Raw genomic sequence first — 23,488 nt, forward strand, 5'->3', positions numbered from 1 at the left:
TACTGCATATATGTAATGAAGATTTTTCTTTTTTTTCAAAGGAAAGCTGCATTGCGTCTTAAAAGCATGTTTAGCATTTTTGTTGTACTTTACTTCATTTTTAAAGATGCTGTTCCAGCACATTTGCTCCTCTGGGAAACATGATAATCTGTTGAACAACCATCTCTTTTTGTTATCATCACATGTTGGGTTAGTGTCACTGGTGCACCAAGAATGGCCCGGCATACCTGAAAAAGTAGGTCAACATGTCTAACAAAGCTGAGAGCTGAATCATGATGGGTGTATCCCAGAGACCAAACCAGGATCTGATTACAATCGGTGTCCCATATGTAATGGAGTATATCTGTGTTTCTGGAGGTTTTAGGGTCTGTCCTGCAGCTGGTCATAGAATCAGTCACACACAATGCACTGCACCAGTTAGTAGCAGCGTGAGCCTCTTCTATTAAAACAGGGACCCCGACTTTGTCACCATGTGAAAAGTCAAATCCACTATTTGATATAGATTTCTAAAGAACACCTCAATTGGCGAAAGTTTAACTGGAATCCTTTTTTAATTTTGCAGGCTGTTGTGAAAATAATTTAGGTATTAATCGTTGTTATATTTAGACAGAAAATGAAGCGTAACTTGAAGAGTTTACAGCCATGCTTGACGTGATGGTGGCGCCAGAGGGAAGGTCACGGGATCACCGAAGACATTCGAATTCATCCTCCGGAAACCGTGAAAGTCTGTAGGAAAACTCATGTCAATCCGTTGAATGGTTGTAGAAATATTTCAGCCTGACTGCTTGAATACACCGACCGACACTGGCACTCCTGAAGCAGCTAAAAACAACGCTACCAAGAGGAACAAATAAGGGTTCAAACTGATTCCAGGCAATATCAGTCATTTTTAGATGAAGATTTGCATGTGTCATGGCTTTGTCACTAAACTGAAATACAGGCTTTGTTTGGTGCACAGAGAGGGAGGTGAGGAGGAAAACACTCATGTGGCATTCATGATGAGGTTGGTGGAGACAGGCCAGACGTGCTGCAGGATTTGAACGGCATACACACAGTGCCGTGCTATGGATGTACTGTGTAAATGCCCTTCGGGTTGTCAATATGGCTCTTATAGCATGTGCCGTCGCTCCTCGTTTGATCCATGTAAGTGATACTCCGCTGGAAACTCTACCTTGGTGTTTCAATCTGGAAATGGCACCAAGGACAAACATGACGCCACAGCAAACTGCATCTGCAGTTCTTTTGTTGTCTGAGTTTTATTTTTCTGAAGAAAAGTCGATCTCACAAAATATCGGATACATAAAAGTTGAAGTTGATGGTCGTTTATGATTATTTGAAATGAGACAAATTAGGCTCTGCATTTTTTGTGGTGAGTAAGCAGAATGTTATGGTGAGTAAGCAAAGTGTTTGGAAGGAGCAGAAACCAATTGACTGTTCATCCGCCCTTTAGAAATCGGACACTTTACTGCAGGATATGTAAAAAGAAAAAGGCAGAGTTCTGGCATTGCAATCAGGAAGTCAGCAGGCAGTGATGATGTGCTGTGGCAGTGGGTGACCTTTTACTGGAGGACACACACTCAGCTGCTCTAACGTCATCAGTTCCGCTGCTGCGGGTCCCCTTGTGCTGCCACTAGAGGGCAAATGAATGGTTAGTAGTGCTGATGTAGACACTCCTGACCTGGTCTCAGAAACAGGTCTAGAAACAAATCCTGGAGCAGTTCCATTATAGGACATTTTCTATAACTCACAAATGGACACCGTGCAGTCATTGGATGAGACTTCTTCAACAAAACCTCTTTGGACTCGTGGAATTAGTCGTTGCAGTGGTGTGAAACTCCATCAAATGTAACCTGATGGCATTATTAAGCCATGCTGCTCTGATCTCCAGTTTAGTGAAACATCTGTCCGTATTGACCTTAGTATTGATAATCATTATAATATGTAACGCCCAGTTTTAGGAGGTTTCCCCTTTAAACTTTATACAAATGCAGTAGTAAGACTATGTAATAAGACTAGGAATATGTATAAAAGTAATAATACAAACTTTGAACCAAAGATTGTTCAGCAAGGACAACTTGAAACAAGAGCATCTAAAACCTTTAACCCACTGTGTATTCAGGCTACGATGCAGATCAAAGTGTTAGAATAGGTGGAGACTATGTTCTCTATCAGTTGTGTTATCCATGACTCACGCATGCACTGCCTAAATGCTATTTGTGTATCAGGCACAATGGCGTCTTGGTATTTATTTATCAGCCGACACCTGTCCGGGGTCAGGACCTGCTGTAAGGAGCACCCTGGGGACCCCTGCTGGCATTGTTTAGCCTGCTCCTCCACTTCAGCTTCAACACACATCCTCAGCGACAAGAGTGACACCGTTTCTACTTATAGCATTACAACGCATCATCTCACATCAGACAACTGTTTCTAACAAATCCAATGTTTCGGTTTCGGACTGGATCTCATGCAGATATATAGCGTGACGCGGTTTCGCCTCTACCAGACTCTGCACCATGTGTGATGCAGCTCCGCAGAAGTGCAGAGTCTGCAGCAGAGACGGAATGACCTCGCTTCAAGGTCGCAATGACACTGCCGTCAGTTTTTCCTCTCATGCGCGCACCACGTCCCGTGGTCCCGTGGTCCCGTGCCTCGAGCCCACTGCACAGCCTGCATGCAAACGCCTCAATGCAAGCGGAGGCTCTCGCGCTTATTGGTTTAAAACAGCCTCGACTAACGTTTATTGGTCTATAATTAGAGGGATAACGCTGCGCTCTTTGGGGAAATACTCGCTTATCCAAAGTAGGCTACACCGTGGGCTGCTACATGTCCTTTCGTGGCATTCGTCCAACGTTCTGTTTTTATTCATTAGTGGACAAGGTTGGTCGTCAACTCTTCCGTGACAACTTCTGCGCCAGCTGTTACTAGGCATGTCGGAGAGCGCATTGGGGCAGCCTATTTCGAGAAGCAGCAGCCTCTGAGTTAACCAGAAAAAAATAATTTAATCGTTGTTATCGGCTACATTAAAGATTAATAATACACACAAGAGATCTCTGGGGCCTATTCAATAGTACTGTTTTTTTTTATTATGCATCTGGCAAACTGCAGGCGACGGTTTTATCCCCCAAACTACTATTCCTTGATTATTTCCCCGTCTCATCCCATTGCAGTGATCTCCTGATCTCCTCTTCCCTGGCTCCTGTCCAACTGGTGTGTAGGGAGCCGGTTCAGTGTCACAAGACCGACAGCATGACTATATTTTCCATATGTGCTGTGTCAGGGACATGTAGCCCATTATTTGTTGGAATGATGTTAAGCATTCCAACTATTGTTATCCTGTTTCTTTATTCCACTATTTATTCCGTCCCCCCCATTTTTCGTTGCAATGCTTCTTCTTCTTCATTTTTTAAGCTCCAGAAACCGTTCGAATATCAAAATGTTCAGCTCTTTCAGGAAAGGGGTGATATAACTTCATATTTGTAATCTTTCAACTTTTTGAATTATTAAGCTTTTTGCAATTTTTTTAAAATTGGATATCTATTTTCAGCAATGTTTTTGAGATTCATTTCAGCTTTCAGCATTCCAACGCATTTTCAGCAGGAAATGCATTTTCTAGTTCCACTATTTCTTCCGTCCCCCTTTTTCTTCTTCATTTTTTAAGCTACAGAAACCGTTCAACTATCAAAATGTTCAGCTCCTTCAGCTCATCTCTGCTATGACTTTTTCTATTTCTAACCTTTAAACCTTTTGAATTATTAAGCTTTTTGCAACTTTTTTTATTAATGGGTTTCTATGGAGAAGATTTTCAAATCCTCTTAAAGTTCTTCAACTTTCAAATCCTTCAACTTGCTCATACTTTCAGCTACAGACACCATTTCAACTTTAAAATGTTGCCGCGTAATTCAGCTTTCCGATATCTTTTACACTTTTTGAACTGCAGCAATTTAACTTTTATGATTTTTCAGCCCTTTTCTGACTTTATAATGGGTGTGTATTGCACAGCTTAGAGTGCGTGATGTCACCGCTAGAGTGAAGAGCAGCTTGAGATTCTTGTGAAAAAAACATTTGTGTTTTGCCACTGTGTCCACAATCTTAGTCTTAGGGATCTTTAGAGGTCTTTTCCCCCTCCTTCACCCCCCCCCCCCACACACACACACGCCATTTTTAAATAAAAGCCCCACAGAATGAATCCTAACTGAAATACTTGTGATGAGCCTGTCATTTAATAACCAGTTTGTGTTTATCTAACATTATGATTCTGTCTCCTCTCCCCTTCTCCCCCACACCCCATTTCAAAATAAAAGCCCCAGAGAGTGAATTCTAACTGAACTGCTTGTGATGAAGCCTGTCATTTAATAACCTCTGTTTATGTGTCAAACATGATGATTATGTCTCCTCTCCCCCTCCCTCCCCCACCCAGCCCCACCCTTTCAAAATAAAAGACCCATGGATTAACTGTATGTAAACATTAAGCTCAAAATTTGGCTTTTTTTGTTGAAATAATGAATGCTCTTACAAATACTGCGACAACTACTACTGCTGCTAATATTTCTAGTATTACTACTACTACTGCTGCTACTACTTCTACTACAACTTTTGTTGTTGCTACTATTACTAGTGCTATTACTGCTACCATCAATATTATTACTACCACTCCTGCTATTACTACCACTACTACTATTACTTATACTACAACTGCTACTACTGCTATTCATGCTACTACCAGTACTAATACTACTACAGCTAGTACGACTGCTACTACCACTACTACTACTGCTACTTCAAAAACTGCCATTACTTTTACTACTACTACTGTTATATTAAATACTACGACCACTACTACAGCTATTACTACTACTACTGTTACTAGGCTACTACTTCTTCTAAATACTAATACTTCTTCTAAATACTAATACTTCTACTACTAATGATACTTCTACTACAACTACGACTTCTACTACTACTATTAGAAATATCACTTCTGCTACTACTACTACTTATTCTAATGCTACTAATACCTATACTGCTAATAATACTTCTACTACAACTACAACTTCTACTACTATTACTACAAATATCACTACTTCTGAAATTTGTTTAAGCTACAGAAATTGTTCAGCTCTTTCAAGAGAGGTGTGCTTTGACTTTTCATATTTGTAATCTGAAAACTTTTTGAATTAAGCTTTTTGCAATTTTCTTTTGAATGGGATCTCTATGGAGAAAATCTTCAAATCCTGTTATACTTCTTCAACTTTCAAAGCCTTCTTCTTCCTCATACTTTCAGCTACAGACACCATAGTTAAACATTTCAACTAGAAGGTTTTTCAGCAGTGCAGTTTAAATGCTTTCGGGCTTCAACATTTTTCAGACAGATAGTCTCCCATTTCTTAATTTTCAGCAATTTTTTCACAATTAATTTCAGCTTTCAGCATTCTAACGCATTTTCAGCAGGAAATGCATTTTCTAGTTTGATTTGCCCTGCAACAGTCCCCGAAAGCTTGTGGCATAATTAAAATAAAAATGTCTTCATAACAGACATAACATTGAATTGTATGGTATTTTAGGTTAATTGTTTGGCATTTTGGTTAAAAATGCCAAAGTGGGGAGAAAATATTGCCACAATAAGGACCGACTAAATTAGGCTATACATTTAAATTGTATATAAGTCCCTGTGGGAATTTTATGGTTTTTAATTTCAGTGGTGAACACAACTGATTTGAAAACAGCTAATCTGAAATCAGAACTCTTTCAGCGGATCTTGTTATATATATACCTGGACAACATTTGTACTGACGTAGACTGGGTCATATCTTTTTCACGAGTTGCAGGTCCGTATTATAATGCTGATGACGCTGGTGGAAGGTGCGTACGGACGTAACGGAGACACAGCGGACGCAAACTGGGCAGAGGGAGGAGAAAAGACACGGGATAGAGGCTACGTCACTGAGCTGCGTCAAGCTGGAGAGAAGAAGGAAGAAGCCAAGAAAGAACCGGAAGTAACTTAGTTTGAGCTTGTTCAAATAAAACCGTGATTTTTGTTAATTTTAGTCATACTACCATTATGTTTGTGGGGCATTTTGCACATTCCGGTAATAGAGGCCGACTCTATAATCTCAGACCTCGCCTTGGCTTTAGGACGTTGTCTGTCTCGAGTAAAGATAAAATGTAAAGCGAGTCGTCAAAGTTTTATTGTGAAACTTTTTATCCCTTACCGGACATTCGGTGTTCCTACGTGAAGTGTTGGTGCCAACGTCCAGCCACAACCTCAGCTGTTGCAGGCGAAGACGAGAATTTACAACACCCCGTGTACGGAACAGAAGAGGCGGACAAGACCGTGGCCGGTTGTTGTTATCGCCATATCACACGGCAACACAGTGATGCGATGTGAGGAGCCCTGCGAGGCTTGGACAGCCTAAACCGGTCAAACCGACGGTGGATTTACCAGCCGCAAGGACTTGACTGACTTCAGATTAAAAATTTAAAAAAACAACAACATCCCTGCGATGTTTTTGCATTTCCCAGTAAGTAGCCTAGCTTTTGCCTTACGTTACCCTACACTGCAGAGATGGAGCCCACAGTGGGTCCGGGCTATTATTAATCTTTGTGCGGAGATGTCAGCTGCCTCAGCGGCAGCCTGATGTGCATGCACGATTCGCCTGTCAGAGCTGAGTTCGCGTGGCCACGTTATTGGGGGGGAATACACATTTAGTCGGCTACATTATGTAATAATTGTGCAGTAGGCTTCTCCTCCTCGTAAACTACACTCTGACTACTTCCTCTGACTACTTCTCATGTACGTGCTGTAAAACTCTATGCGATGGCCAAAGCTCCGCCCGCCAGTGAAGCCCTCACACAATGTCTTAATAAATGGGATGCATGCTGACTTATTGAGGAAATGAAGAATGCGTGGTTGAATGAGATGCAGCGGATATATTCTGTGTTTGCTCACCGCAGATCAACACTTAAAATACGAGTCCAAATACGAGGCAAATAGCACCACGCACTTCTTCAACTGTACACACCAGCTGTTTGTTTTTGTATTTGAACCCCACTGAGTTATTCATCTTTCTGTCTTAACACACTGAACTATGCAATGCACCGAGCCTGCGGGACCGGGATTGAGGCTACTGATCTTAAAGCATAAACCACTGTGGCAATTAACCTGTCACCGGTCCGAGATCAGTAGACAAGGTCACCCCTGGGTGCTGTTCTCGTCGTCTCCACAGCGCGCCGCATTTAAAACCTTCAAACTGAGTTTTATAGGCCGCGCAGTCAGTGTGATGCATTATCAGCGACAGAGACCAACGATGTCCACTCAGTAAGGAATGATGCGAAAGGTCTGCAACCACTTCAGACCAAGGACGGGCAGGTTTATGTGACATTTGCATTTTGCATTCATGACAAAAAAAAGTGCCGGTTATTCAGAGATAACATTAAATATATTAGTAATGATTTGTTTTTATGGTAATTTTAAAAAAAAATCGAAATCCACATCATACAACTTAAATGAATCGCCTTCGTTGAAATGTCCCGGTTGAAAACTGAAGTTGTCCCACGTTACAGTCTTGTTGCTCAAATTGAAAGTTGCTTCAAGGAAACTGTCCTTCTGTGCTCCAATCTGGCATTCAATGGTGTCTAGTCTTTAAAATGTCAAGAGCCAGAGCCATGTTTACACTTTAAAATAGTAACTCAAATGTTTTTTGCTGTGTGTGTCTTCTTTTTTGTTTTTGCATTAAAACTGGTCACTTTAATTATTTACAGAGAGTTATCACCAAACTTCAGCTTGTGACTTAGTGAGCGAGAGAGAAGGTGTTGGCTTTACTCCGTCTGTCCTTCAAGCATTCCTGTGACTGTGACCTTTGGAGTGTGTCATGCAGCGCAAGGGGGAGGGTGCTCGTGCAGCCTGCAGAAATATGGATAGATACAGTGCAATATGTATTTTAGGAAGGAAAAGTCAGCGTTACGAGCATACACATGACTTACCACAGAGGAAACCAAACTGTGGGCACTGTTACGACCCATTAATAATCTGATAACTGAGGCTAGACATAATGTTCTGTTGTGACCATTAATATGACAAATGGCTGCTGGTAACACATGAGTGACTTGGCTGCTTGCTGTTCTGTTACGGCACTAAACAACTTTTGCTTGCTTTGCAGGTGTCCTGATAACTGCAGCTTTCAACCCAAAGCAACAGCACTTCATTGAGCTACCACTGGGAGTCATACAAATATAGGCTTCAGACTCCAGCTCAGCAAGCAGGTAATGTTTTCAGCTCAACTTAAATGAAACATTTACGCTGTTCATCTAAGATAATGTCTTATTTGTAAAGTTCATTCTTGTAAGGCTTTGATGGACGTCTAGCTGTCAATGTCTTCTCATGGCCATACGAGGGATGTGGAGGGAGAAATGCATCAAAAAAACATCAGAGAAGGATTTTGATGATGTTTCCATTTCACATCCAAAATATGGCACAGTGCTTATCATTCTGTTGCAATGAAGAAACTCATGGGGCACATTGAAAGCATGGGTGATTGCCCTGCAAACCCCAAAAGGACAAACAAAGGACAAGTAGAGAGGATCGCTCTCTGCCTAACTCCTATAAATCAATGTGACAAGTTATCAGTCTGAGGGGTCCAAAATGTATTTCTTTTGGGGATGATGAATGTAGCTTGGGGAACAAATTAAAAGCTTTCTGCAGCAATTTCTGTTCAACAGAATCAAGATGTGTGTCAATAACACAATGTAAAGCCAGGTGCCTGGAATTTCCTAATTTGCAAGAGGAATCTCTTTATTTTTTATTTTGTCAGGTAAAGTGAGTCGAGACTCTGGATTTACGGCTAACACACTGATAGTGAATTCATTTCTGACCTTTATAGTCACCGTATAATAGGCCTATATCAAGATTACAACAAAGACTCGTACCCAACACCTCGTATCCTCTTTTATGGCATTCAAGGCTGTCTACTAACATCTCGTTCAGTCGGCAGTTTAGCCATGATGAACACTGCTTCTGTAGGATATCAGTGTCAACCTGTTTCCAGAGTGCTCCTTGACCTTAATGTGTCCTAGCGTCAGTATATCCAACCATTATCATCTGCCAGCTGTTAGAGAAAGCCGATTGTAGCCCGGCCCATCTCAACACGCACACACACACAGAGCCAACACAAGCTAGCAGGCGCTGGAAACGGATTTTCTCTCAACCCTGTGTCATGATATCACACCGCGGAGAGACCTAAATGCTGTACTAGTGACAGCTATCAGGTAAGATGCAGCCTAGCCCGGGTTAGAGTGACATAAATACACCTAGGCCCCAGCAGGAGAGCGTCTGGCCAGCCAGGATTAACGCTAGCTGCTGCTAGCTTAGACAGGCTAAGCTAACCTGCAGTTATCATATAACGTTATGTGTTCGAGGTTGTCGAAGCTAATGCTAACGCGACTCAAAACATGCTGGTGTGTGCTAGTTTACTGTACACACGACACGTTTATATGTTGAGTGAAATAGGTAACAAGTCACTGTTTATCCTGCTCGACTAAAACGAGCAGTGACCACGTCGCTACTGTGGCTTCCCTTTTGGACATTTTCTGTTCCGAGACCGGTGTTCCTCTTTTGGCCAAAAGGAGATACCGAACTGGGCAGCGGTGGTGCACATGGTGGAGGTGTACTTGTTGGTCTGCTGCGATCGAACCCGCATCACATCATTGATTATGTGGGCTCATGTACTAGAGGTGATGTTATTGGCTGATCCTCTCCCCCAGCCTAAGTGAGCTAAACTTTAAACGGGCAGAGTTTTCAGTGACCCCCTCTGCCTGCTTGTCAAACATTACAGCTACAATCGAGTCCAGAGGGGGCAAACTCCAAAGAGAGGACTGTCAGCTACTGCAGGACCTGATTATCAGATGTAGCAATAAATATGATTAAAGGGCACACTTGGATTGCAATGACTGATATCTGGACCAAGTTATACGTTCCTGGATGTATTACATCGTACATGAAAAGCACACACACTCTGTGAGATGTTGTTGGCATAGCACCATAGTATCAATGCAAATAGAGACTCCTGTCTCCTTCCTGCCCCCCCCCCCCCCCCATTGGGCCTTTAACCCAGTTTTATATGCCTAATATAAAAAAACTTTGATCCCCTTCAAATCACATTTCACGCACATGCTCTGACTGACTGTTTATGCAATAAAGCACAGACAATCCTGTTTTTCTAAGAGCCAGGTTCATTAAATGCACGCTGTGATGTGAAGTGTATCTGAATGCTAAGTTGTCGGTAGAGGCCTGTTCTTATAAATGTCTATAAATTAGTAATACAACATATATTCAGAGCAGATTGGCATGGACAGATAACATACACCCCAGGTCTGGACTGAGCTCTTATTGATTATAGGCCATAAACACACAGATCGTTTGACACACAAACATGATGATAGTTAACATGTTTTGAGAGTGCATGTAAATAAAACTACAGTACAGTACATATGTAAAGTATGTACTGTATAGAAAATGCTAAGAGTCTTGTGAATTATGCCAAACACGTATACTTTTATGTCGGTAACCCATACCTGTGTGTACAGAGCATGCAACCGCGTGTAATGTTGTCGTTGTGGGCAGGGTAAGGGATCGGAGCATTGAACCAATAAGCAATGCAATTTAAATGTTGCACCACTTTGAAAATATACAGGCTGCAACTGGATTATCAGCCTAACTGATAAACAAGGAACAAATGGTTTTGGTAATAGCCGTCTATTGCCCAGTTTGTACACATGAGAAAGTCACGTTTTGGTTCTTGAATGGATTACAGCTATTTAGGCTGCAGAGATCGTCCTCGCACGGTGATCTATTAAGTTGGAACAAGAGCCCGATCGTTGGAGTATGGCTCTGCATTAATGTGTCCGATGATGAGTTGAAGCCCAGAGACGCGCTAGAATTCATGCCCCGTCGTTCATCCCCCCTTTCACCCGTTTTTTCTGATCCCTGTTGATGGGGCCAATTTAACAACAGCAGCGTAATCTACATTTCTATTAGCTAATTTCAGAATCAATGAAACATGTTTAAGTACTAAATTGCTCCCCTCATAAGGGGGGTAAGTGCACACATGGTACATCATGATTGGTGGTCACTTTACTCACACGCATATTCAAATATTTAGACGATCGAAATGCAAGAGTTGTCACTCCTGACATTGAGGTAATAGAATTGGAATGGATTTTATGATTACCGGTGATGGGAAAGTGGCTGAAGAATTAACGGTTGATATATACAATAAATGAACTCTAATCATGGACTCATGAGTCTTCTGTGTGAAGCGTGAAGCGTGCCTGTCTCTGTGTTTAAATTGAGGACTATAGACATGCCCTTGGCAGGCAGGCAGGTTGCCGCAGTACTCTTGCTGCTGTAATTTATGTGTCTGAATAGGGAAGAGCGGTCACTGTTTATGAGCATGGCGACCTTCATCCAGTCTCCTTGGGTATTTTCATGTCTAGAAATGTCAAAGACAAAGACTTCGCACCGCGGCGATGGTTTGACGACTGAAAGGTTCTGGTTTGGTGAATCTAGGGTGTTTTTCTTGACTTAAAACAAAAACCTAACTGAGCAAAAAAAAAGAAAAGAGGCGCAGACAGCACAGGAAATAAGTGCTACTGAAGAACAAGAGGAGGAACAAGCTGGCCTTTCGTCATGTTGGCAGCAGGCTGATAATAGAAAGATCCGGTCCATGATCTTAATGTGACTTGGTTGACTCGGTTAACTAGTCACTGGGGGAAGTATAGCGTATGTTGGACTGTAAATAATTTTAGATGTTGGTCTAATTGTTTTACAACTGTAATAATGCAATAATTACATGACAGCTCTTCAGTCTCAGTTGTCTTGGTTGTATCCATTTTGCTTTTGGCTGCCTGTTTCCTCTGTTTCCTCTGATTCCTGATTTCTTTTTACCAGGTGACATGAAGGTATTTTCAAAGACAATGTTTATGCCTTTATTCACGATGCTGTTTATTCCCCCCTGTAGACAGAATGTCTTCCAGGGAGCGTCGGTCCGACGTCTACATAAAGGCAGAACCGAGCAGTCCAGAGGGAGGTGGGGGAGGCCGGATCAGCCCCGGCGGGGCCTCCTCAGACTCCTCTCACAGTGGAGGCGGAGGAACCAGAGGAGACGGCGTTAAGCGGTACTCCCCGCCGCTCTACACGCCGGCACTGCGTTGCCACTTCAAAGACGAGGGCGGCGATGGAGCGGAGGAGGGCTCCACCGGAAACGGAGCGGGGCGATGCAAGTACGCCCTGAGCACGTTGCCGAAGAGGCTGTGTTTAGTGTGCGGGGACGTGGCCTCTGGGTACCACTACGGCGTGGCGTCATGCGAGGCCTGCAAAGCGTTCTTCAAGAGAACCATCCAAGGTGTGTGTCGTGGTGAGGTTTACCTGTTGGCATAACAGAACAAGCAATGAATAATTCATGATTTCCTCTGACTTACCTTCTGTACTGTAACGAGGTGACAGGTTTTACATTCGCAGCACTTAAATCATGTTAAATGTGAGGTCTGTTCTGTGACACTCACTGCTATTAACCTCCACCCAGGGTCGAAGCACTAAATTCTGGACCCTGTATGTCGGCATTCTCTAAGGGCCCCTTTCTGCCTCCATAGCTATTCATTCTATTTGTGGGCCCTCCACACACCAGGGCCCACAAATTCCTTTCCAGTATTCCAGGAAATGCTTTCATTTAGCTTTCAACCATAAGATCACTGTCAGTTAAACTAGTTAAAGCTATTAAGGTACCATAAATAGTTCAGTACTGATAATGTATTTTTATTTTATCACAGTCGATATAAAGTTTCTCTCATTTAAAAAAAACATCTTACTTGTATTTGTGACCTCAGACATATTGTAGAGAAACAGGATTATTTAATCATTTTCTTCGCTGTAAATTGACATTTTTTCCGTTCTTCCATGAAGGTAACATTGAGTACAGCTGTCCGGCATCGAATGAGTGTGAGATAACCAAGAGGCGCAGAAAGGCTTGTCAAGCATGCCGCTTCACCAAGTGCCTCAAAGTAGGCATGCTGAAAGAGGGTGAGTGCTCACGGTCTGCAGAAGCTCTGGAGCTATTATGTGTTACGGGTCTTTTTCAAATGTGTCATCTGTTTGTTCTGTGTTTTCCCGATGCAGGAGTTCGTCTTGACAGGGTCAGAGGTGGAAGGCAGAAGTACAAAAGACGCCCAGAAGTGGAGAACGCAACATACCAGAGTGCCCCTCTACCACTGACAAAGGAGAGTGAAAAAGGTCATTCGTGTTCTGTTCTACAACCGGCAGCATAGCGGAATACAATTTGTAAAACAATCAACTGTCTGTTGACTGCGTGCTGGCAAGCTGCATGTAGCTACTAACAGAAGCTAACAGAATAATTAACAACCCGGCAATCACACACAAACCAATCTAAGCTTGGGGTTGTCGGCTACAGTTCAGTTGGGACGTCCCTGCTGAGCTCTTCTGAGAGAGAGAGAGAGAGAGAGAGAGAGAGAGAGAGAGAGAGAGAGAGAGAGAGAGAGAGAGAGAGAGAGAGAGAGAGAGAGAGAGAGAGAGAGAGAGAGAGAGGGGGAGAGAGAGAGAGAGGGGGAGAGAGAGAGGGAGAGAGAGAGAGAGAGATAGAGAGAGAGAGAGAGGGGGAGAGAGAGAGAGAGAGAGAGAGGGAGAGAGTTTAAATGTCGACTAACACAGAAGGCACTGGTCCTGTGTCTTTACACCGGCCAAATAGAGACCGAGACCATCTGTTCAGAGTTGAACCTTTTTCATTCCTCGGACAGCTTTGGCTCGAGGCATTATATGTTTTTGGGGTTGTCCGTCCATCCGTCACGTCCCATTCCTGTGAACGCAATACCGGAAGGCCTTGAGGGAATTTCTTCAAATTTTCCACTAATGTCCACTTGGAGGAATTTAATTGATTCGAATTTGGTGGTCAAAGCTCACAGTGACCTCAAAAACATGTTTTTATTACTCAGGAATTGGAAAGCTAATTGATACAACTCAACACAAATGTTTACCAGGATACAATGATGAAGTGATGTCATTTTAGACAGATTGTAAGCTGAAACAACTATGAGGCAGTCATTTTCTACTTTTTTTTACTTGAGGAGCTCAGAGTGTTCCTCCCAAAAATGCGAGAAATGTCGGGTGGGTGAAACACTATGTGCCCAGCGCATACAAGCAACACTTAGAAAACACTTACTTTTGTTCTGTGCTAATTTGCACAAGTGTTAGTGAACGAACTTGCAGCTCTTGACTCACACACATGATATAGTGCAGTATATAGTTTAGTAAACACGAGTGCAGATCTTGTGTGTCTGTATGTCTATTAATGTACACTGCACTTGTTTTTTTTTCTCTGTGCATCACATTAATCCCTCGTTTTGTGTCTGCTTTGTGACATAGGTTCCTCCAACATCATTGTGTCCCACCTTCTGGTGGCAGAGCCAGAGAAGCTATTTGCCATGCCGGACCCTCTGCAGCCAGACACAGCCCAGCGCACGCTCACCACCCTCTGTGACCTGGCTGACCGGGAGCTGGTTGTCATCATTGGCTGGGCCAAACACATTCCCGGTATGCTCAGAGTGTGAAATAGGGGAGGGAGAGCATGGCAGCAGAAGAAGAGATGTATGCTCATCAGGCAGAAATATGCTTCTTTTTTTTTTGTTCAAATGAAAAACGATAAACACACTGCTGGGTTGACAGGTCACTCGTTTTCATATTTTCTTTCTCACATCAATCCTTCCGTCCGCCCGACCCCGGCACATCTGCATCAAGATGCATTACAGAAGAGAGAGAAGAATAGATCCACGTACTGTATATACACATATAAATATTATATGATATACAATCCAAATAAATGAGAAATACATTTATATCAAAGAAAATAAATAGATACAAATTAAAATTTCTGCTTCAACCAGTTTATATTGAGCCATGGAGTTAAATATGCTGATATCAATCGGGGGCCTGCCACAGGCCGATGATATGGTGTTGAAACATAAGCAATCAGTCAGGAGGGAGAGCAGGAAAGCCATTAAAATAGTAGACAAAGGGTTTCCACTTCTTTAGAAGCTTAAAGCTGAAAAAGAACCTCCCAGAAGGATTCTGGAGGGGGCCCGAGAGAGAATCAAACTTTGCATGCACGAAGTGAGGGACCTGAAGATAGCGGAACCGATTTGATTTGAACGTTGCAGATTAAATTGAAGACATTATGAGTCAGAGCTAGAAAGAATATCAGCATAGAGGTCTTTGAAAACAGCTGATAATCCTGACTCTTATAACGGGCCTGTGTGAACCTCATTCTGATGGCTGAACAGCGTAGTTGAGAGGTGCAACTAAATTAATCGGTAAAACAAAATGTCTGCTGAAAGTTCAACTGAACCGACGCAGTGCTGGACTGCATTACAAACTACAGTCGGTTCTCCAGCTGCCTACAGCATGCAGCTCATTATTTGGCCGGTGTAAAGACACAGGACCAGTGCCTTCTGTGTCAGTCGACATTTAAACTCTCTCTCTCTCTCTCTCTCTCTCTCGCTCTCTCTGCAGGCTTCCTGTCGCTGTCCCTAGCAGACCAGATGTCTGTGCTGCAGTCCGTGTGGCTGGAGGTGCTGGTGCTGGGTGTGGCGTACCGCTCGCTCGGCTGCGAGGACGAGGTGGTGTTCGCAGAGGATTTTGTCCTTGATGAGGAGATGTCACGTGTCGCTGGACTGACGGAGCTAAACGCCGCTATCAGTCAACTTGCTCGCCGCTTCCGGGCACTAAACGTGGACCGAGAGGAATTTGTCATGCTTAAAGCCATCGCACTCACTAACTCAGGTACGTACACTTGTGTTGTTGAACAGCTGTGCAGACAAATAAGAAGCAACATTGACTCTGAGTGCAGAACTGTTAGTTGTGTTGTGGGTTTTCATATCACTGTGTTTTCTAGTTGTATGATTGATCATATAAGGGGGTCCTGCAGCCTCTCATAGTGGAGTCACCTTGCCTGAAATTCACGTCAGAGGAGATTATTACATTTTTCTGAAATTGAATCGTACTTGTTAAGGCTCAGTGCTCGCCACCTCCGCTAACACGTTTCTTGGGAAACCTTGCACCTGACTAAGTGGAATATTAATAACGTATATGAAAAAGTCCACTCAGTTTCCAGTTTATTAGGTACATCATTAGGCAGTTTATAGCTCAAACTAATTGTCGTCATGAAGGTTTTATTGTTCAGGTTCAGCTGAAGCTGTTTTAGAGAGGTGTTCATTAAACTTTATCACCTGCAGTTTGTGGTGCTGCTAAATTGTATTATGTTACACAGAGAATTGTTGCTAATATTCAGAGTACCCTCATTGATGTCATCTCAGCATAACGCAGTGCAGTTCAACAGCACCACAAACCACAGCCATCAAAACGAACAATGAACCAAAAAATAGTTAAATTAGTTTTAGCTATGTGTCCCGAATAAACTGATGACTGCTGTACACGCACTTTCCTGTCTTAATCATAGTGGCAGCTTTAAACCCACTATTTGATTGGTGCAACACGAGTCCTTGTATTAGCGTTGTCTACAGTTGTGGGATTGTATGTCCTTCCATATGTAAGTAGCTGCTTCCTCATCAGTGATCAGTCCTCATCGAACTGCTAAGTGTGTCAGTGGTAGAAACTGAAGCAGCAGATCAGCAGGAAGAGGTGAAGACAATGTATGTCGTTCAGATGTTTAGCTTGATGGGATCACGTGCATGTCAGCAGCCAAAGGCCCATGACAACATGAGAACACTCTCGCATAGCCAGTGGTAGTGCAGTGAAGGTTTTTAAAATGACAAATAAGAAAGTTTTTAGCCTTTAGCAGGCAGATGTGCCAAAGCAGGAACACACAGGATAGAGCAGAAATGTGTGCAATCGTTGTTGTAAGGTCACTAGTTCCACCTTTATGTCCCTGATAGATTGACTCAAGATTACTGTCAACAGAAGATCCTGTAGCATGTCCTGCTTGCACTACACATGCACTGTTTGTGTTGTAAATAAAAGGCTCCCATTAGTTTGTATTTGTGGTAAGTCACTGGGCAACACACTCTTTCTTTCTGTGGCGAATGTAAACGCCCTACGCACTGCCTTACCGTGTGCTCCCTGCTGTTCTGTTAGACTCTGTTTACATCGAGGACACGGAGGCTGTGCAGAAGCTGCGGGACCTCCTCCACCAGGCCCTGCTGGAGCTGGAATGTCAGCGGCACCCGGACGAGTCCCAGCGGGCAGGACGCCTCCTTTTAACATTGCCTCTCCTCCGACAGACTGCTGGTCGTGCTCTTACCACCTTCTACAGCATCAAGACCCGCGGTGGCGTACCCATGCACAAACTATTCCTGGAGATGCTGGAAGCCATGATGGACTCTCCCTAGAGCAGAAAGCCAGCAGTACACAGGACGCAGAGAAAGACCCAATGGAGATCTAGTCTTCAAGACTGGATGAGTGGTTTGTGAGAAATGAACAATTTTATTAGAGAATTCATAGTGGGGGGAAATGGTCCTTTTTTCCCCCCTTTTCGCATAGGCATCATGAAGACAGGAAAATAATATGAGAAAATAAAAAAGATCATGCATTCATGTCCCAAAGTGGGCATCGGTTATTTGCAGAAAGACTTCCGTAAAAGGCTCCAAGAGCGACGACATTTAACACCAACGGCAGAATACTTCTCGGTTTCAAACATTTTCATGGTGAGTTCCATCACAGCATTGATGTGCAGTTGCATAACCACTGAAGAACACCATTTAGGTACCCGAGAACAGACTGACATACGTACCCGGGGGGGGGGGGGGGAGACAGATTAACACGCACATGGAGTGCTTGTATTTACTATAGATTAGTGTGCCGCAAATTCATAGGAATTACTTGCAATATGTTAAAAGCAATATAACGACTCGATTGTTGTCTGTCACATTTGAAATGTGGATAAAAGGGTGAGACATCTAGTTATGTGTGTGTGTGTGTGTGTGTATATCTGTAGTTCTCCACTCTCAGAACCCCAAGTGCTGATTACTGAAACTCCCGCTGCTAGCAGAGGGAGTGGTTTGGGTCTGGGATGCCAGGTGAGTAGATTTAAAACACTAGCAAGAGAAGAAAAAAGAAGAAGCACTTTTGGGGTTAAATATTGGGAGTTGAGAACCACTGATGTACGTAGTTGGTGCAGGATTCTTTATAAGCGGTGGTGCAGTTGATTTGTAGTCCAGGAGAAGTGCATATGAAGACTGTAGAAGACTTGGAAGGTAATATATTCAGTGTTGGACGGAAGTCCTGTTGGCACTCAAACAACTGGCTTCCATGCAAGCAAGCAAGCGTGTGCGTCCGTGTGCAGCCGAAACCAATGAGCCACACTGAGATCAGGGAAGAACGCAACTCTGACAATAAAGCGCGAGCAACAGTAGTGGTCCGAAAAGAAATGCATATGCCTCATCATGCTTTTTTTTTTTTTTTTTATACAGTCCTCCACTAGATCTAACCACTGTTTTTGACTTCAGCAGCTGTGTGCTGTTCAAAAAGAATCGTCTGACCTATTTGATTCGTGGGCTACAACACTAATCCATACGATTGATAGGCCATTGGTGAGATTTCGCTGCATTTTCCGCAGTCGTGAGGAGCGTTGCATAAAAGATCTCAATCGTTTCAATGAGAGATCCCTCCTTTGTATATGTGCATCTGTTGAAATGAAACTTGCAAGTGTCCGTTATGGGCTCAGGACAACAACAAATGCAAAATATGCAACATCTTCCATTTTTGGATGTTGAAAACCTTGTCTGAAAACATGCAGAAAGTCCCGCAGGTTTGAAAAACGTACAATAGAAATGATCATGATAGTAAGCTTCACATGCAATGCAAGGCTGCAGTATCTGATGTCAAAGTCAGATTGAATATTTAGCGGCCAAAGGCCCGTTAATCGTTCAGCCATGTACAGTTCCATTCAAATAAACAGAATCATGCAATTTATAGTGGAAGACGATGACGCCAGCAAATGTGATACAAATTCCCCATTATAATTATATCTGTGCAGCTTACAGTGCTCTGGAATTTAAAGACTTGAAACTTGCTTTTTCATATATTTTCCTTTCTAGGATTTAAGGGTATTTTATTCACATTGTGACACTGTTGTGGGTTTGGTATTGAAATGAAGCTTTCCATTCAGGATAATATCAATACAATTTTCTTTTTTTAATGTAAGCAGTTGTGTTTTTACTGAATCTGATTGTCATTTTAGGGATCAATTTTACCTGGCTCTATAGATCTAGCGGCTTGGTGAGGCTACAGAGGGCTACCTCAGGAGGCAGAGCACGCCGGACGGCCAAATAACTGTGGAGACAAATGTAATTCTTGATCTTTTGATTTGTCAACTTCAATTGGAGCATTGGGTTCATTGGGCGTCTTTGCAGTTGTTAAAAAAACACCTGAGATAATTCATTTCTTTGTTTTCATACGGTGTATGGCTCATTATTCATGCTTTACAGCTTACATGTTCCTGTTTTCTTGCAAACAAATAAATATAGATGCCTGGGTCGAAGTAGAGCTGTTAACGTTTCTTCATATTGACTCGGCCATTTACACAACGGAAGCTTTTTCATCAGCGTGCAAACATGTTTTAGGTACGGCGGGTTTCGGAGGGAAGGCGGGGGTCATCTGCAGTGTCACTGTCAAAATGATACGGTCATTTGTAGTTTTAATAAATATGTGCGCATTAATATAAATGAGCAATACGATAAATTACCAAACCTCACACATTTCCTTGTATAGCCACAGTGTACATGTAACAATGCCAGTTATAATGCAGAATAGCTACTAAACGTTATATTATTTAGAAGTTCAAATCAATGTTTGTATTTTGAAAGACTATTTAAATGATTAAATTCTATTTTTTACTCAATTTACTGTTGTTTGTTGACACTGCTTTGTTTTTGCGTGTGATATTGGCTGTGAATTTCCGTGTGTAGATCTTCTTTTTCTTTTCCTTTAGATAAACCAGTTTGATGTCCTTGTCTAAACATGTCCACATAACAATCACTGTGAAAAAAGTGAGATCATCCACTGTCTGACGCAACGGGGAGTGGATTATTGTAGGTGCTTTGTGTTGTGTAATAAAAGGACACACCACCACCACATATCATTGGTCTCATCTCTCCCTGTGTATGTTTATGGATGCGTGTTTGTGTGCATTAGATGAGGACTGCTGTTGAAACTGTCAACTTCATGACTTGATGAATTTTGACCATTTGCACACACTCTGAACTGATGATGAGGGACAGTCCTTCAAAGATTGTACCCAAAACACTGGACAGACTTCAGATATGCAGCTCCTGAGCATGATAAACGAATACTGGAGAATAAAAATAATCCATTGGATGGTAGTATTTGATTCCATGATTGAACAGACTGCCATTGGAAACAGTTTGCCTTTGCTTTAACCTTTGCGGCTGCATTAACATGTCATGTCTGAGTGTGTAGGATTGTTAAAGAGTGTGCTTGAGCTGAAGTATTGCAATGGCTCAGAAGTTACTTTTTACATAAAAAATACATGATACACCTACATTCATATGACACGATGCAGTACTACACTGCTAATCTAACCTAGTAAACAAAGTACCTTAAATTGGCTCCACTTTAACAAACCAATCGAAATGTGCTCTTTTACTGAGGCAGCATTTTGAATTCAGACTTTTACTCACAATGGATTATTTTTAGATGATATGATATTTCTACTTTTTATAATAAGCACTTCCACAGCTCAGTGGCGCAGTAAATAAAGATTTAGCAGGCCCAGATCTGGAAGCTAGGTTAAGTCCAAAACAGCCAAACTCACAGTAACGGTGAGGTAAGTCACAGTGACAGGCTGAGGCACGTCTGAGACCGTAAACGCAGCACAGGACATCACGCCAGCGGCCGAAAGAGCGAGCCAAGCCACAATGCTTTCAATCACGAGCACCATCATCAAAAGCACCCGTGTTCTCCAGCGCGTGAAACTGCTACACACGTCTCCTACTGTCAAAATGCCGATTCAGGTGAGAGTTGCGTGCGTTGAGCTAACGTTAGCCGTGTGCGCCACATAAGGTTTAAAGACAGAGGTCGTTTTATTTATTTTCGTGGAATTAACTAAACTAAACTCTGCGTCGCCTTCTTCCCTGTAGCTCACCATGCTAGCTGTCTCTCTGAAACCCGTAGCCATCACAATAATGAGCCAGGGGAGCTATCATTTGTTTGTTTGGTGACTCTAAACCGTGTCTGTCCTCTGGGTACTGTACCAGCAGCCTATTCATCAACACCTGCTGGTGCATTGAACGTAGCATTATGCAAACTATCAATGACTAACCTCTTGCTGTCGTCTGGCTGCTCCAATGCCTATTTATACATTACGGGAGTCAGTCGAAAACCGATACAGACCTGCGTAGTTAACATTAACTGAGTTAACGTAGCCTTAGTTAGTTTATTTGTTGTATTAGGTTAGGTTTATTGGCGTCAGTAAATGTATGTAAAAGCACACTTATTCCTGAAGTCCTTGAGGAAGTTCATTTACAGCTATAGTGTGCCTGAGCTTCACAGCTGCAAATATTGTGACCGTACAAATATTGTTTAAATTAAATGCATTCAAGGGCATCGTTAGAGTAATATAAATTAATGAAATATCGTTGAAAACTGTGTTAAAGTGTCGCTTATTAGTCGGTTAATTTGAGTTAAGGTTTTCGGCCATTTTAACGAAACCCATGCATCTATATTTCCGGTGTTTTGTCGCCCTCTAGTGGCAACAAGTGTGCAAGTGTGCGCCTATTACGATTACAATTTCTATCCTGTTCAGATTATTTACTCCATTTGCTAAACCCCCATGCTCATATCTTTCATTACATTTGTATAATTTCACAATATGGATCTACTTTCTTGCATTCATGTGTACTTCATCCCCAACAGGTTGGTGACAAGCTCCCCGCGGTGGAGGTCCAGGAGGGCGATCCAGGAAGTAAGGTGGCCATGGATCAGCTCTTCAAGGGGAAGAAGGGAGTCCTCTTTGCTGTACCTGGAGCTTTTACCCCTGGTTGTTCCAAGGTTGAGACCACGCTGTCGTCTCTTGTTCGCTGTGTCTTGCTGTGCACCATCAGCTTTGCAATCAGCTGACGTTGTATTTGTCGTGTCTCTTTCAGACTCACCTCCCAGGTTTTGTGCAGCAGGCTGAGGAGTTGAAGAGTAAAGGTGTTCAGGAGGTCGCTTGCATTTCTGTCAACGATGCATTTGTCATGGCTGCCTGGGGAAAGGAGCATGGGACAGAGGGCAAGGTATGGAATGTCATTTTTGGTGCATTTTAGAAATCATAGCTCATGGCACACAACTGAGCTGTCAGCTTACTGCTACTCTCTTCTGCAGGTTCGAATGCTGGCTGATTCTACTGGAGCTTTTACAAAGGTAAAACTAAATGTCGTATGTATGTATGTGTATGTATGTATGCATGCATGCATTCATTCGACTGAGTACTCATCTGTCTTTTTCTTTCTGCCTCTTAGGCCGTTGACCTGCTACTTGACAGTGATCAGATTGTGCAGGCACTTGGAAACAAGCGATCCAAGAGGTATTGATCCTTTTGCCAATTTCAGTTTTTCAGTATCCGATTGATCACATCTCTTTAAAAACAAACAAATGTTCTCCAATTAGTGCCAATATAAACTCATGACGTCTCAGAAATAACTCCCTATTTACTGTCATAGTGCACAATATTAACTGTACACAATTGTATTTGAGTGTCTGAGTTTGGAAGTCTACATGTAAATTCTGAAATGGAGCTTGAACCAGAGGCCAATGCTAACATAACAGTATTTCTAGAATAATACTGAGAAAAAACAATCTTTCATTTCTTTTATTTTATCATTTGTGCATTGTAGTCAGTGTCTGGCTTTTACTGGTACATTTGAGGTACATAGCTACAAATCCTTGATCTTGTGTTTCAGATATGCTATGCTGGTGGAAGATGGCGTTGTGAAGAAGATCAATGTGGAGCCTGACGGCACTGGACTGACCTGCAGCCTAGCTTCCAATGTTCTGTCTGTGCTGTAGGCTTATTTGGAGCTCATTAAACCGCAACTGCAAACACAGGATCACTGTAAAAGTTGCATTAACAAAGCCCAGTACCACCCTGTTCAATCTTTCTTCTTTTCCCAAAGAGAGATGCAAAAGTCACATGACTGTTATTAATGCGCACAACTATGACATGAATGGCAATCCAAAAGAACTGCGTTCCTCCTCTGTATACTGATCCCTGTGAGCAAAAGAAATTCCCCCTAAAAGCAATAATCATGTTTTTCTTCTGTTGTTCATAGTGAAGGTTATTTGGTGTGTGTTATCAGAATGTCCCAGAGCTGTGTTCTTCTTATGATGAATGAGGACAAAATGCTACATGTGCATCCTACACACCCATGCAACATCAGATTGTTGAAGCACACTGCTATAATTATTGACAGAAAT

General features: G+C 42.5%; 2 protein-coding genes across 4 annotated transcripts; both read left to right on the forward strand.

Annotated features, from left to right (window-relative positions):
- The first annotated feature begins 6,311 nt into the window (after nucleotides 1–6,311).
- Nucleotides 6,312–19,913, forward strand: esrra (estrogen-related receptor alpha). 3 transcript variants are annotated; one of them, XM_079283658.1, is made up of 8 exons: nucleotides 6,312–6,518; nucleotides 8,157–8,259; nucleotides 12,012–12,407; nucleotides 12,953–13,069; nucleotides 13,166–13,279; nucleotides 14,426–14,593; nucleotides 15,569–15,838; nucleotides 17,150–19,913. In XM_079283658.1, exons 3-8 carry the CDS (start codon nucleotides 12,017–12,019, stop codon nucleotides 17,401–17,403), a joined length of 1,314 nt encoding a protein of 437 aa, XP_079139784.1. In that variant the 5' UTR covers nucleotides 6,312–6,518; nucleotides 8,157–8,259; nucleotides 12,012–12,016; the 3' UTR covers nucleotides 17,404–19,913. The 3 variants fall into 3 exon arrangements, with proteins under 3 accessions (XP_079139784.1, XP_079139786.1, XP_079139785.1); XM_079283660.1 differs by having other exon boundaries at nucleotides 12,012–12,395; XM_079283659.1 differs by lacking the exons at nucleotides 6,312–6,518; nucleotides 8,157–8,259 and adding an exon at nucleotides 9,157–9,261.
- Nucleotides 19,914–20,836: 923 nt separating this feature from the next.
- On the forward strand, nucleotides 20,837–23,338 carry prdx5 (peroxiredoxin 5). Its single transcript, XM_079282882.1, has 6 exons — nucleotides 20,837–21,045; nucleotides 21,947–22,081; nucleotides 22,177–22,308; nucleotides 22,397–22,435; nucleotides 22,534–22,598; nucleotides 22,975–23,338. The coding sequence occupies exons 1-6, from the start codon at nucleotides 20,950–20,952 to the stop codon at nucleotides 23,078–23,080; spliced, it is 573 nt and encodes a 190-aa protein (XP_079139008.1). The 5' UTR covers nucleotides 20,837–20,949; the 3' UTR covers nucleotides 23,081–23,338.
- The last annotated feature ends 150 nt before the right edge of the window (nucleotides 23,339–23,488 follow it).

The sequence above is a fragment of the Melanostigma gelatinosum genome, assembly GCF_949748355.1.
Source record: "Melanostigma gelatinosum genome assembly, chromosome: 14".
Taxonomy (NCBI): Eukaryota; Metazoa; Chordata; class Actinopteri; order Perciformes; family Zoarcidae; genus Melanostigma; species Melanostigma gelatinosum.